Genomic DNA, 16368 nt, shown 5'->3' with positions numbered 1-16368 from the left:
CCTGTAAAAAACAGAGTAAAATGGTGGTTACCAGGGGATGTGAGGCGGGGATAAGACTGATAGTGTTTAAGAGTACAAACTTATAACGAGTAGTAAATAAGCCATAAAGATCTAATGCACAGTATACTGATACAGACAATAATATTGTACAGTTATATAATGTGATAAATATGGGTACAATGGCAATCACATTGCAATGTATAAATGTATCAAAGTAACAAGCTGTACATCTTAAATTTACACAATGTTACATGTCAAACTTATTCAATTAAAAAAAACACTCTGATAACAATGAAAAAAAAACTTATGTATTTGCAGTGGTTGGCAAACACTACGGGCCATATGGTCTCGCTCAGCTATTTCCCTGCCCTTCCAGTGACAAAGTAGCCATAGAAAATATATGTAAATCAATGAATGCAGCTATGTTTGTAGAAAAAAATTTTACAGAAAAACTGACTGGCCACAAACTTGATCTAGGTAAAGTTAGTCACTACATTGTATGACATTTATCAGGTACTGAAATACAGAAGTCCCAGTATTTTCAAATTAGCAAACTGAATTTATTACTTTCACCTTGATATCAATCTAATGATGACAACTTGAACAAAAATGTCTCTGTAGGGCTTCCCTGGTGGCGCAGTGGTTGAGAGTCCGTCTGCCGATGCAGAGGACACGGGTTCGCGTCCCAGTCTGGGAAGATCCCACATGCCGCGGAGCGACTAGGCCCGTGAGCCATGGCCGCTGAGTCTGCGCGTCCGGAGCCTGTGCTCCGCAACGGGAGAGGCCACAGCAGTGAGAGGCCCGCGTACCGCAAAAAAAAAAAAAAAAAAAAAAAGACAGCTAAGAAAAATTCCATATTGTTCTAACCAAGCCTTTTTAAAAAAAGGCAAATCACAGATACTTAAGAAAGATTTCTATGTTAACTAAATGATAAACTAAAATAATTTTTCATCACGTAAAACAAATGTCAAACCGTGCTTTAAAAAAAATAACCCAGGGCTTCCCTCGTGGCACAGTGGTTGAGAGTCTGATGCAGGGGACACGGGTTCGTGCCCCGGTCCGGGAAGATCCCACATGCCACGGAGCAGCTGGGCCTGTGAGCCATGGCCACTGAGCCTGCGTGTCCGGAGCCTGTGCTCCGCAACAGGAGAGGCCACAACAGTGAGAGGCCGGCGTGCCGCAAAAAAAATAAATAAAAATAAAGAAATAACCCAGACAAAAAAGTATAGTAAAATAAAGATAAGATATTTGTGAGTAGGATTTAAAACTTGTGAGTAAAACTCCTCAAGCAAAGAAGCCGATTTTCAGTGTATTAAATCTTCAAATAAGCCTAAATTCTGCTGAAAATCTTGACTAATACTTCAGAAATATTCTACAAGCAAAAGCTATAAGTATTCATCAAAGTACAAGAGCCTGGAATCTTTGAAATAAAAAAGAAATTTTAGTCTTACATCAAAACAGGGTATTTCATTGCTAGACAACTGACAGACCAAAATTATCAATACATGGATAAACCCCAAACTGAGCCCCATGCCTGCCCATTTCAATTACTGTGACACATCCAAATGACACATTAATGTTATAATTAAAGAATCTCCTGATTCTTTACACTGAGAAATTTAACTCCCAGCAATTCTAGAATTACGAACAAAAAGTCATTCCTCAAGTGCTTTACCTCTCTACTTCACTTACACTAACTTTCAGCTAAACGACTTACAGAAAAGCAGGAGAAAAGGAAGGGGCAGGACAAAGAAAAGGTTAAACAGCAGAAGCAAGAGAAAAGAAACACAGTACCAGACAAATTTAATATTATAGTATCAAATGCATTAACATAAGCCAGAATCAAACATCTAAAGAAAACTATCTTTAGGCTTACTGAGTAACTTATGTTCCATCCACAGCGGAACTAAACCATGTTATCTAAAACCTTTTTCCAAAACACTTATAATCAAGATGACTTCCTGGTCTGTCAATGAAAAGAAGTTTCCTAATTTCATTTTAAGAATACTTCTGATATGAGGTGATACTAACAAACAGTATCAAGGCAAGAAGACAGAATTCCACCTAAAAGCTTACTTAGAAAACTGCTATTAGAGAAGTGATTCTGCTCTGTGACCTTAAAGACACATCAGGATACATAAACAAGCAGAGAAGAGTTGCTAAAGACATCAGCTGTCAAGAAACTAGAGAAAGTTTAATCCTTTAAATAACATTACAAAGGATAACAAGTTGCCTATCCACAAAATGCAAAATGATACAACTGTTCCTGTTATCAAACAAGTTGGGTGGTTTTTCATACATTATTAAAAATAAGAAAGACTGGGAACCCTCATTAGGACGCTCATTATTATCAATTTGGAGCTTTTAAATAAGCAAATGTCAGAATTCTTAACTAATGAGATATAAATAAGAAATACAGAGTGCTTAATTAAATGTTTTGCAAATTTGTATTCGGTTATATAATTTATTGCTCTTTAAACATATTATTTGGCATATTTATAACATCTCACACTTGCTTCTTATTGTAATGATGTAAAATTTGGCTATGAGAACCAATTAGGCCTGTAGAAAGCTGAAGTATTTGTTCCTTAAAACATACTGCAGCTATATGCCAGTAATTCTAGTTTATACAAGTATTTTTTTCAGCAATCTAAATCAATTTCATTGATTTACTCATCCAAACAATATTTGGGGCAACCAAAATCTAATATAGCAGACATATATGGAATAATTACGTCCAACATTTTATCAAAACAAACAACCAAAAAAAAGAAAAACCTCGAGTGTATATTTCATTCACAGAACAGGCTGAATTCAAATTACATATAAAACAAGAGTAATTGAGCACTAGAATTAAGTGTTACTACATTTAAGCATCTAAGATACAGAAATGAGCATCGCACAAGGCTCCAAATTTATGCCGCAAATTTACCCCCCAATCCCAATTAACTAATAATAGCAATTTTAAAATTCATTGTTATTTTAACATCCTAAAATCTAAAGCAGAGATTCTCTAACTTTTAGTAGACTAAGAAGCACCTAGATTTTTTGTAGGAAATACAGATCCTTTGGTCCCACCTTCAGAATTACAATTCAGGAGGTGTTGGGAGGTCTTGGGGGAGACGTGACCAAGAAATCCGCAGTTTTAGAACTCAGATAATGACTCTGATACTGGCCTGAAGTCTGTAATATGGAGCTAGAAAAAAAAATAAACTTAACCAGAAATAGCAGTCCCCCAGCCCCACACCAAACCTTAGAAATTACATAAAAGATACTCTTTTTTAAAAATGAAGTAATGGCAATGATTTCCTAGGGTGTGAGTAGGGCAGAAGACTGACTGAAAGGGCAGGAGGAAACTTTCTGAGATAATGAAAATGTTCTATACCTTGATTTATGGTTGTATAGATGTAACTAGTGGATGGCAAATAGAACACCCAACCTCCAACCTTCACTCCCTCACCTGCCACCACTACAGACACTTCCTATGTGCTTCCCAAAGCCTCTCTTACAGCAGGTGTTGAAAAGTATCCACTTTCTTGACAAAAGGAATTAACATCACTGAAGCTGTCCTTACTCCTTGAATTCACCTTACTGCTTTGAATTCACCTTACTGCTTTGAATTCAGAAATGATGCCCACTGGAGTGGCAATTATAAAGCGATCACAAGAAAAAGAACAAAAAAAGTCACTGAGACACTGTGCCAAAACTGGCAGCAGCCTTCTTGTAAAGTGAGAAAAATAAACCCTGGGTTGTTTTTTTTTTTAAACCATTGTTTTTGGTTCTGTAGGCAAACACATGCCTAATGATTCAATAACTAATTCCCTTTCCAACTCTCTTTTAAAAAGAAAGAAAACCCGAAAGCAGAGAGTACTTGGATAAAAAGTCTCAAATCCCAGAGTACTATTCTTTCACAAGCCTGTAAGAATGGCAATCAAAACCGTAAAGACAAGTCCCATATCACAAAAACTAACTAGCCAAGGTCCTAGCCTTCAGATGAGATTATGTTAATGGCAATGTTTGCTTGAGAATAAGATGCTTAGAATGGAGATGTGGTAAAGACAGATAATCCACACACACTCTCTATCTCATCTGTCTACTCCCTCCCCATATCAATTCTTCAGATTCATTTATTTATCCAATAATGTATTCATGGGAACCCTATTACATGTTTTGCACTCTTCTAGGTGCTAGAAATTTGAAAATGAGCTATCAAATAAACAGCATGCTGAACTCTTGGGCATCTATGCCAGAGAAATGAAAACTATGCTCACGTAACATGCTCATAATATCCCCAAACTAAATAGTCTGGGTGGATGTTTAAACAAACTGTAAAAGTTAGGTTACTTATAAAAGGGTAACATGAGGGAACTGTCCAGTATCTTGACAGCAGTGGTGGATACACAAACTGACACGTGATTAAGTTATATACACCTAAACACACACACACACACAAACACACACACACAAACACATCTGGTAAAATCTGAAAAAATCAGTGCATTGCGCCCATGTCAATATGCTGGTTGTCATATACTCTAGTTTTTCAAAATGTTACCATTGGGATAAACTGGGTAAAGTGTACATGGGATCTCTTAGTACAATTTCTTACAAGTGCCTATGAACCTATGATTATTTCAATAAAAATCTAAAAGCACAATTTCTTACAAGTGCCTATGAACCTATGATTATTTCAATAAAAATCTAAACAAACAAAAAAAAGCAAATGTGACACTTTGTAAACACCACAGAGCCAGCAGTGCTAGTGCAGCCGGCTCCTGCTGCAGCCTGAACTTGAGTGGAGACAAGGATGAGGGATGGCCCAAAATGCCAAGGAGTGCAGTGTGAACCGTGGCAGTGGGGGCAGAAAGGGGCTGTGATGCCTGGACACTCGCCGGAAGCCGGTGAGCAGCACCACTGCTCATCGGGAAATAACTGGCACCAACACTTGACCAAGTGAGGAAAAACGGCTAACGCTCCTGGCTGCCCCCATAGCATCTACAGACTAGCCTCCCCTGCCACCAGGACAGGGGATAATGAGATCCCCTGGCAGCCATCGCTGGAAAAACTGGCATGTGCACCTTAAACACATTTGTCCATGTTCTTGTGTAGGGGGAAACAGCCCATGCCCTCGTAGGAGGAAAAATACCCTGGAACGAAGCGTAAGCACAGTGCACAGTAGGGAAGAGGAGCTAAGATGACCTTGCGGGTATACTATTGTTGTCGTTTATGTTGATAAATGTATAACTAGTATTAATGGCTTAACTGATTGTACTTACATGCTTTTAAGTCAGGGGGTATCCTCTGCAGATCGAGGTGACAATGTGACAAGCCCACAACAGCTCACCTACTAGGCTTCCAGTTCCTTCCCATGTTATGTAATAGAAACAACAGAATCCCAGTAGGAAAAAGTTGAGGTAGAGACTTAATGGCTGCTGAAGTACACAGCGGTGTTATCCCAGTACAACATCGCCACCTGCCTGATCCAGCAACCAAGTACGCTCCCTTTTTTTAGTTGGCAGCTACTAACCTGCTACCAGGTTCTTGTAACTGAACTGACCCATGGAGGCTTTGTGATTTTCCAGACCCACACTGGATGAATCAACTCAAATCTGATGATGAGCACGGTGGGAAGGGCCCGACAGGGCTTGCTAGTCAAGTGGGAATGGTATGTTCCAGAATATGTTCCATAATGGCCCTAGGAGCACCTTGTTTTTACCACTACTTTATCACCCACTCTACTGCCTGAAGCAATGCCACTGGTTCTATAAGCCCCTGAATCGCAGAGTTTCCTTTAAATGCCTGATTGATGGTTTGGCTAAAATAAAAAGTAATGATGTCCGCTGGCCCAGGGCAGCTGCACAGCACCAACAAAAACTGTGGATGGACAAATCTAAGGACCAGTCAACACAGCAGGATAATGGAAAGCTGTCACCTCTACTTTGAAGGGTCACTACAACTGTGGACCAATCATGCCCATATAAACATCTATGGATGTTTCTGCACTACAATGACAGAGGTAATACATGTAGAATGCAGAGTTATCTTACAATCTGGCCTTTTAAAGAAAACTCCTGCTTTAGACAAATACTCCAAAGGACTAGAACTGCTATATTTATACCGAAACTTGTCATCTGCCGATGGCCTTGCCAATGGTCTGTTTGCCATGAAGTAGACTACATACTGGCAGATTGCAGATGTCCCTGTTTTAGGGCCATGAGCTGTGCAAGCAAATCATGGCTGGTAACTGAAGAATCTGGGTCACTAATGCCCAAGGTAAGAATCCACGCACTGATGAGAATGACTGGAATCAAGCCACTGATCAGGCCTGCTTTTTGCCCTGCCTTGTACAGTGATTTCCATCTAAATCCATCAATTATAAATCTTTGCCCCATCTATTATCCATTGTTTCATATCACTCAAAGTATACACGATGTCATAATTTAAAAGCATAAATATACTACAGGTGCTGGGGTTAGTTGCTGAACTATCTATTAGGACAATATAGTTGACAGGATTGCTCATATATTTGCCTTTTTCCTTATTTGTTCTATCAAATGTTGAGAAAGTGTTATTAAACTCAGTTTTAGGTGCATAGACATTTAAATCCTCCTGATAATTTGACTCGAACATTATGAAATATCTCTGGTAACAGTCTTTGTCTTAACCTCTATTTTACTTGATATTAATATAGTCAAATTTTTAATATTCTTATGTTTATTATTTGCATGACATACCTTTTAACATGCTTTCACTACCATCATATTAAAGATTCAAAGAAAATCTTTAATAGATAACTTGTTCCTTTAGTTTGAAGTTCTTTAGATTGGAATATATTAAAATTTAATATAATTATTTATATGATTCAACTTTGATGTACCATTTAATGTTGTTTTCTGTTTATCCCCTCTGTTTCTTGTGCCTCTGCTCCTCCCTTTCTGCCTACTTTTGAATTAATTGAACATTTTTTAGAATTCCATTTTATATGAAGTTTTGTCTTTTTAGGTGTAGCACACTGAACCTTGAAATAGTTCCTTGCTCCCACCAAAGCACCAATGGTCCATTATGCTATAGCTATATGCATTACATGTATACAATATAAACCTGAGAAAATGTTAAAATTTCTTACATATAAAAATTATTTTAACATTAAATTTTAACATTCCTACATATTTTAAATGAATTAAAAGAAAGAGAAAAAATGCTCTCTAATAAGAAATTGATCATTTCTCACATACTTCATTACTTCCAAGATATCTAAGTTTCTCTGGTATCATTTCCCTGTGCATGATTTCTAGTGTGGATGTGCAAGGTTTATTGCTCACTCCTTCATTCTTAAATGATACTTTTGCTGGATGGAGAATTTTTGATTACCAGTACTTTTTTCTCTCAGTCCTGTAAACATGTTATTCCACTGCCTTCTGACTTCCATAGTTTCTGATGAGAAGTCAACAGTTTGTTCAAATGTTATTTCTCTGTATGTAATGTGTTATTTTCCTCTGGCTACTTTCAAGATTTGCTTTGGTTTTCAGAAAGTTTACTATGACATTTTTGTTAAACTTGTGTTTTGTCATATTCAATTTTTTTTTTCAATAAATTTGGAAAGTTTTCCATCTTTATTTCTTCTTTTTTTTTTCTGCCTCATTCTCTCTGTATCCTCTCCTTCTACACAGATTGAGAGGAATTTTGCTCCAGGATGGATCATATGCAGTCTCAACCATACCTGATTTTGATGAGGAGATCTGAACTTTGGAGCTGATGATATTTTAAAGAAATTTTAGAGTTAGAGGAGATGTTGTAATGTGTTGAGATCTTCAGGGATGTTTGTATGGAGTAAATACATTTTACACATGAAGTAATCCTGAATTTGAAGGGTCAGAGGGTGGACTGTAGTGAGGTAAAGAGTGGCTCTAAAAAAGACACATCCAGACAGATCCTAATCCCTGGAACCTACATACAGTACATTATAGACCCCAAGAGTGACTATTACCTTATATGACAAAATATGTGATTAATTTCTAGATCTGGAGAAGTTATCCTGGATTATCAGTGTTGACATTAAAAGGAATCACAGGTACCCTTATAAGATACAAGGAGGAAAAGACACAGAGAAGAGGAGGAGGAAATGAGACCATAGAGACAGATACTGGAGTGACGTAGCCATAAGGCAAGAAATGCTGAGGGTCACCAGAAGCTGGAAAAGGCAAAGAACAGATTCTTTGTTAGAACTCTAGAGGGAGTGCAGCCTCACCAGCACCTTGATTTTGGACCTTTGCCTTCCAGGACTGTGAAAAAATAAATTTCTGTTATTTTAAGGCAATTTGGTTTTGTTCTGTTATTTTAAGGTAATTTGCTATGACAACTACAGGAAAGAAATGTGGAGTAAATCTGTATATCGTCCAGAACAATGCGAATTTAATGTTGTGGACTGCCTGTAACTGAGGTTGCTGGATGGAATGGCAAGCTTATGTTAAGATTTTCATAAACTGCCAAACTATTTTCCAGAGTGGCAGCACCATTGTACATTCCCAACAGCACTGTACGGAAGATCGAGTTCCTCCACTCACTGACTTTTTGAGAGTTCCTTAAAATGTGTTGTAGATACCAGACAACTTGTATCTAATCCAAAGGGTTCCTCCTATGTTTTCTTCTAAAAGCTTTATAATTGTAGATTTTATATTTAAATGTGATCCAATTTCAGTTTATTTTTATATATGGGATGAGATATGGATTCACTTTTTTTTTTTTTGGCACATCAATACCCAGTCTATTACTACCATTGTTGACTAACTTGTCTCCACTTTGCACCTTTGTCAAAAATCAATTGTACATATGTATGGAAATGTTCCTGAATGTTATTTAGCTTTAATAAGTCTTATTATCAGGTAGTGGTAACCCTCCAACTTTGTTTTTATTTTTCAATATTATTTTGCCCAGTATAAGTCCTATGTACTTCCATATGAATTTGAGAATTAGCTTGTCAATTTCTGTCCAAAAAAAATTTTTTTAAATCCTGCTGGGATTTTGATGGAGATTGCAATGAATATATAAATCAGTTTGGACAGAAATGATATTCTAACAATATTAAGTATTCCAGCCCAAGAATATGGTTTAACTCTTTTATTTATTCAGGTCTTTACTCTCAGCAATGTTTTATAGTTCTAGAATATAGTCTTGCACATGGAATAGTCACTATTTTAAAATTTTAACTAATTTTTTTTAAATCACCAATTATTTTTTCCTAGTATGTAGTACCCTGAAGCCTTGTTAAAATCACTTATTAGTTCTAACTTTTTTTGTGGTATCCATTAGATTCTCTACATGTCATCTTTAAATAAACATAATTTTACTTCTTCCTTACTAGTATGATGTCGTCCTTCCTGTGGCTGCAGATTTCTCTGCAGATCTCAGGGGTTCTTTCTTTGCAGCTTTCATCTCTCTGGTGCTCTGTCCTGAGAACTCGATGATCTTTGTCTCCCTGGACTCTCATCAACAAAGGAAGTCTACTAGGCTCCATCTGGGTTCCCCCTTCCTGCATCATGGACTCTTTTTTCCTGAACTGATCATCAGCTACTATCAATTAATAATATTAAATAGCTACTTTCCCCCTTGAGTATTAAACATACTAATCATACCATTTTGCAGGACTGCTCTGATAAAGTAAAAGTAACACGTATGCAGAGGTTTCAAAAGCAAGTTTACCATTTATCAAAATTAACATGTTAAGTACAAAAACTACTTGTGTCTGCTTCAGTAAGACTTTACAGAAGTATATTTTTAAAATATTGTAAGGTCTTACTATATACAACTTCATTGATGAAAACTAAGAATATTTTTCTAACTGCATATGTACTTTATGAGGAAAATTACTGTCAGATGCAGAGGATATCCCAAGTCACAGATCACAAAACAAGTTAATTCAACATAATTAGATCCACATATTTGATTTTTTTTCTTGCCTGATGAAAGTGCCCTCAGAATCCTTGGAAGATTCCAGAAGGACATGATTTTAAAATACTCAAAGACAGATCACTTGCCATACAGATTTCAACATTGGTGTTAAATTTTATATATCATTTCAAAATTACTTTCAGTAGAAGTTTATAAAAATTAATTTTATGGTCATTAATTGAGTTTCCTTAGATCTTGATGTTTGATGTTTAAAATTTCCGGTCTCCTAAATTACAGGGTGTGAAATAGAACAACATAATTTTAATAATGTCTATTTGGTTTTCCTACCTGTTAAACAGTAATAGCATTGTCACTAGCAAACATGATTACCTACAAACATTTGTCCATGTGCAGGGCACTGTTCTACAGATGAGAGACACCAAGAAGCTTAAGCAAGATCTCTATTTCCGGTTGGATATAAAGGTAAATTAAGTGACAAATAATTCTAATGCAAAAGAGGTATCAAAAATAGGTGTAAAATTTTTTTAAAAGGTGTGGGTGCTTAAAATAATTCTAGTAGATTGTAGCTGAGGTACAGCATATCAGTAAGTAGGGAGGGCAGGACAGGGATTAAAAAACCAGAGTTAAGAAATAAAATGTGCCCTGTATTGTACAACACAGGGAATATACCCAGTATTTTTAGTAACTATAAATGGAACATAACCTTCAAAAATTGTGAATCACTGTATTGTAACATATAATATTGTACATCAACCATATTTCAACGAAAAAAAAATTTTTTAAAAGAAATAAAATGTGCCCAGCAGCATGTAGAAATAGTACATCTTTACCTAAAATGCTCACCTAATTAAAAACTTCCATGCAAAAGAAACAAAAACAAATGATTACTAAATAAGAGTAAGCAAGTTCATTGTACCAGAAAGTTAAGGACAATGTCAAAGAATAATGGAGATAGGTCAAAAGTACATAGATGTCAAGCTAATAGGCTCCAACTGGTCAAATCTGGGATATTTTGAGTATTAAAATAATTATTGAATGACTATAACTCATTTAATAAAGAATCTATTCAATCAAATGATATATGTAAATAAAAGAAGTAATACAAAGCTTGATGAGGAATGGGATATTTACATAGTTTTAACTGGCTTCTCTTAACCCACTATCCGCCCAGGGCACAGCATAGAGGCAGCAGACTAAAATGTCCTTCTCCCAATCTTCCCCTGAAAGAAGTACATTTGCATACTTTAAAGACCACTGCCAGCTTCCTATCAGTCTGCATCTAGGTGCTGAGACACACACCACACTAACAAAATGAAATATGATCATCCCAATAGATGCAGAAAAAACATTTGACACAATTCAACATCCATTCATAATAAAAACTCAATAACGTGGGTATAGAGAGAATGTACCTCAACATAATAAAGGCCATATATGACAAGCCCACATCTAACATCATACTCAATGGTGAAAAGCTGAAAGCTTTTGCTTTAAGATGTGGAGCAAGACAAGGGTGTCCATTTGTGATTCTTTTATTAAACACAGTACTGGAAGTAGTAGCCAGAGCGCTTAGGCAAGAAAAAAACAAACAAATAAAAGGCATTCAAACTGGAATGGAAGAAATAAAACTGTCTCTATTTGAAGATGACATGATCTTATATATACAAAAACCCTAAACAATACACCAAAAAACTGATAAAACTAATAAACAAATTCAGTAAAACTACGCGATACAAAATCAGTTCTGTTTCTTCACACTAATAACGAACTATCAGAAAGAGAAATTAATCCCATTTACAATTGCATCAAAAAGAATAAAATACGTAGGAAAATTTAACCAATGAGGTGAAAGACCTGCACACTGCAAACTATAAGACATTGATGAAACAAACTGAAGACACAAAAAAATGAAAAAATAATCCATGCTCATGAATTAGAAGAATACTGTTAAAATGTCCATACTACCCAAAGCAATCTACAGATCCAATGCAATCTCTATCAAAATTCAAATGGCATTTTTCACAGAACTAGAACAAAAAATCCTAAAATTTGTAGGAACTACCAAAGACCCCAAATAACAAAAGTGATCATGACAAAGAAGAACAAAGTTGGAAGCATCAAGTTTCTGGATTTCAAACTATATTATAAAGCTAAAGTAATAAAAACATCATGGTATTGGGGTAAAAACAGAAGCTAGCAGTACAGCAAAATAAGAAAGTAAAAAAAAGGAGGTATTATTAACAAAGAAAAGACTACAACTATCACTTGTATAGGTATACATTGTTTTAGAGTTCCGACCTAATGTAACAAGAAAAATAAAATTGAAAACAGTCAAAAGTTACCATAATTGTCAGAAAGTATGTTCTACTTATAAAATCCAAGAAAATGTTACAGAAGAAGCATTGGATCTTACAGTAGAGTCTAGCAAAGCAGGAAGATACAAATTACAAATCTAATACAAAACAATCTATAGTTTATGATACCTCAGCAATAAATAACATTGGATGCAAAAATTCTACATTTAATGATGTGAATTCTAACTGTATTAAAATGTAATTTCAATGCAATCCAAATAAAAAACTTCAAAATATTCTTTATATAACTCAATAGGGTTACTCTAAAATGCATTTCAATGAGAAAATGCCAAAGAATAGCTGGGAAAGTTTTTGAAAATGAACAATAAATCTGCTAAAGTAAGTAAAACAGCATAATGTTGGAAAAAGGTACTGATTTATTTTTACTTTCTATTAGAGGAATTTTTTTGTTTTTTGGCCACGCTGCACAACTTATGGGATCTTAGTTCCCCAACCGGGGTTCGAACCCAATCCCCCCGTGGTGAAAGTGCTGAGTCCTAACTACTGGACCGCCAGGGAATTCCCTAGAAGAATTTCCTGATATACACTAAGTGCAGAGATTGCTTTAATGAACCACTAATATCAGCATCACCCAGCTTTGCATACTGTGTTCAATCTATCTCTTAGTTTGTTTTGTTTTACCAGAATATTCAAAGGCAAACTAGAGATATCATATCATATTGTTTCACCAATAACTACTTCAGCATGACTTCAGGTTATATGCCTAATAGATTAGGGCTTTAAAAAAAAAAAGTAACACAATTACAGACCCAGCAAAATAAACTGGTTAAAATCATGTAACTCCCAGTTCAAGGTCAATTTTCTCTGTCTCAAGAATGTCTTTTTTATACCTTGTTTAAATCAGGCTCTAAACAAAGTTCACATATTGAATTTAGTTGGTAAATTGATATGTCTTTTAAGACTCTTGTAATCAATATAACCATATCCCTACTTGTCATGTATTTGTTCTTTTATCTAACCAACACTCCCTTATGTCTAGATTATTTTAAAGCAAATTCCACACTCTTGTATGAATCACAAAAAAATAAGGACATTAAATTCCTTAATGGTATCTACTAAGCCAAATGTTCAACTCTCACCATTTGTATGAAAAATGTATTTTCATACTTGATTTGTATGAAACAGGATTCAAACAAGGTCCACACCTTCTACTTAGATATTATTCTCTAAAATTACTTCTAAGCCCTGCCACACAGCCTGGTTTTTGTAATGAACATCCCACATTTTATATTTCACTAGTTGCACTCTCATGGTATTTAACTTGTCCCTCTATCTATGTATCTTGTTTAATGTGCTAATTAACAAAATTAATTAGCCGGTTTGCAAGGCAGAAATAGAAACACAGATGTAGAGAATGAACGTATGGACACCAAGGGGAGAAAGTGGGATGGGGTGGTGGTGGGATGAATTGGGAGATTGGGATTGACATATATACACTAATATGTATCAAATAGATAACTAATAAGAACCTGCTGTATAAATAAATAAATACATTTTTTTAAAGAAGTGCTCATTGTATCTAGTGGCTGAATTAAATTCAGGTTTAATTTCATAGATGATGTTGTATACATCCTAATTACATCATATTGGGAAGCACATGATATAGGTAGGACGGTTCCACATTGCTAACATTAAGACTCATTAGCCAAAACCACAGAGATGTTTGTTGCCTAGGTACATTGTTTCATTAGAAATAGCAACACAGTGATTCTTCTATTTCTACCTTTTTTAAAAACTGAGGTACAACTGACAGTGACATTAGTTTCAGGTGCATACCATAATGTATATATTATAAAATGACCAACAAAATAAGTCTAATTTCCAACATCTTTTATTCTGAAATGCTTCAATAAGGAAAAACCTTCCCTCATCAACTACTTGGTCATCTTATTAAATTGATACAAGAAAGGCAGGGTACTTTCTCTTTAATTATCAATTTTTAGAATAATGAGTTTGCAAACAAGCAACATATAGTAATGTCCAATACCTTGTTTTTAATTTTTAAGTATCATTATAAATCATGGGTTTATATATATTAAAGATGTTTCATTCTATTATAGAAAATTTAATGCAAAGTCATGAAAAACAACATTTTAGACTACTGGGAAAGAATGGACTAGTCAATAAATGTTTCTGGGTCAATGAGCTATCTTTCAGAATAAACTATATACAGAAGTGTACTGGTATATGCATACCCACAGGCTCTGTGAAAGAGTATTTGGGATTTAAGGCTATTAAAAAACATCTCAGTATCTACCAAGTGATACTAAGAGTATTAAATACATGTAATACACTCGGCATGGTACTTAATTCAAATGCTCATTAAATTATATATATGGATGTGTGTGTATGCATGTGTGTGTGCATGCACGCGCATGCATATGTGAGCAGTGATGTGCTGGTAAATGTTAAAAACTGGCTCCCTAAAGAAAAAATAGCCCTGATTTTTAGTGTTGCTGATTTTCATTGCGTAACCACTCCTAACGTGGATGATTTCAATCTACCAATATAATGTCACTACATCCAGAATTGGGGCTAGATGTGCATAACTGATTCTCACTAGCAACTGTGAGCTGGCTCCAGCATACCACTGAATACTATGCATATAAGTTATATACATTATAAAACTCGATTATTTTCTGGTATATGTGAATATGTATGTATTTACATGTATGTGTGTGTGTATGTATGCATGTATAGAATCAAAATGCCTAGGAGAAGGTCTGGAGAGATGGCTATCATATGGATGACAGCGTTTCCTCTGAGGCTAGAAATGGTATTATGGTAGGGGGAGAAGGAAAAATGGAACTTCTGTCTTATCAACATTCATTGAATTGTTTACCTACTGCTTATATATTTACTGGATCAAAAAAGGATAAAAACTCTTAATTATCTGACCCAGTCCAAAGAACAATATGACCTCACTAACATTAACGTTAAGCTCCAATATGATACAAATAACCAGCTGGATTAGATGTCATATTACACAAAGAAAACATCTTCTGAAAAATATACAACTTACTTTGGCTTCAGTTTCTCCCCTGTGAAGAGTATACAGATGATGGACAGCACTTTGTGATGAGGACCAAGGATGAGTCAAAATTTGGAAGACATGGAAGTCATGGCCAAGGGTATCTGTCGTGACTAGAAGCATTCCTAAAGGACACACCAAAAAAGGGTAAAAATATAAACCATTATGTATGTGGATGAAATATTTTCACAAAGCATTAATCATGATTTAAAATATTACCAAAGGGAAAAAAATGACCAAATATATAAGAAACTTCCCAAAATAAAAAAATTAAAACGCAGGATCTTTTTCCTACGGGTATACAAATCCTAACACCACATCAGTATACAAGCATAGTGACATACTACATATCCAGGTTTTGTGATGTTCTCATACAACTGGCAGAGAAAAGTTTAAATGCCTGAACTTACAGAGTTCACAAGCATTTTCAGATAGCAAATCTGATAACAAAGAATGCAAAAGACTTTCCTCCATGGAATTAAACCCACTTCCACTTTTTCCATTTCTCAAAATCTGAATTATAAGTTCCAATTTATCTACTACTACAACTAGTAATATCCTACTCAATTCACCAGTTTAAAACTTGTTTCTACTCCAGCATAATATTTACCTAAATCCCCAACAGTGTCTTTCACAAAGCAAATTTTGATGAGATGTCATAGCTAAGAATTCTGTGCCCAACACAAGGTCACAAAAATTTTGTTTTCCTGTCCAATTTCTCAGTTTTGTATTTAACCTTTAGGTCTATCATCCATTTTGCGTTAATTTTTGTATAAAATGTGAGGTATAAGACAAATTAAATTTTTTTGCAAATAATGTCCAATTGTTTCAGCAGGATTACTTGAAGAGACTATTCTTTATCCATTAAATGTTTAATCTACTCTAAATCCACTGTCAACATGCCAAAGATCAACTGGCTATATTTGTGTAGTTCTTTTTCCGGAAGTTCTATTCTGTTCCATTGATTTCTATGTCTATACTTTCATTAATACCACACTTTCTTATTTTACGGTAACTTTGACGGAAACTTTGAAATCAAGTAAAGCAAGTCCT

General features: G+C 35.2%; 1 protein-coding gene across 1 annotated transcript in view; it reads right to left on the bottom strand.

Moving 5' to 3' along the window:
- Positions 1–16368, bottom strand: part of BCAS3 (BCAS3 microtubule associated cell migration factor) — a 578557-nt gene that overhangs the window by 369101 nt on the left and 193088 nt on the right. The window contains exon 14 of the mRNA XM_065897745.1: positions 15307–15440. Within this exon, the coding sequence (XP_065753817.1) occupies positions 15307–15440 (134 nt within the window). The remainder of the gene's footprint in view (positions 1–15306; positions 15441–16368) is intronic.

Source organism: Phocoena phocoena, chromosome 19, assembly GCF_963924675.1.
Source record: "Phocoena phocoena chromosome 19, mPhoPho1.1, whole genome shotgun sequence".
Lineage (NCBI taxonomy): Eukaryota > Metazoa > Chordata > Mammalia > Artiodactyla > Phocoenidae > Phocoena > Phocoena phocoena.
This window is presented reverse-complemented; position numbering and strand designations above follow the sequence as displayed.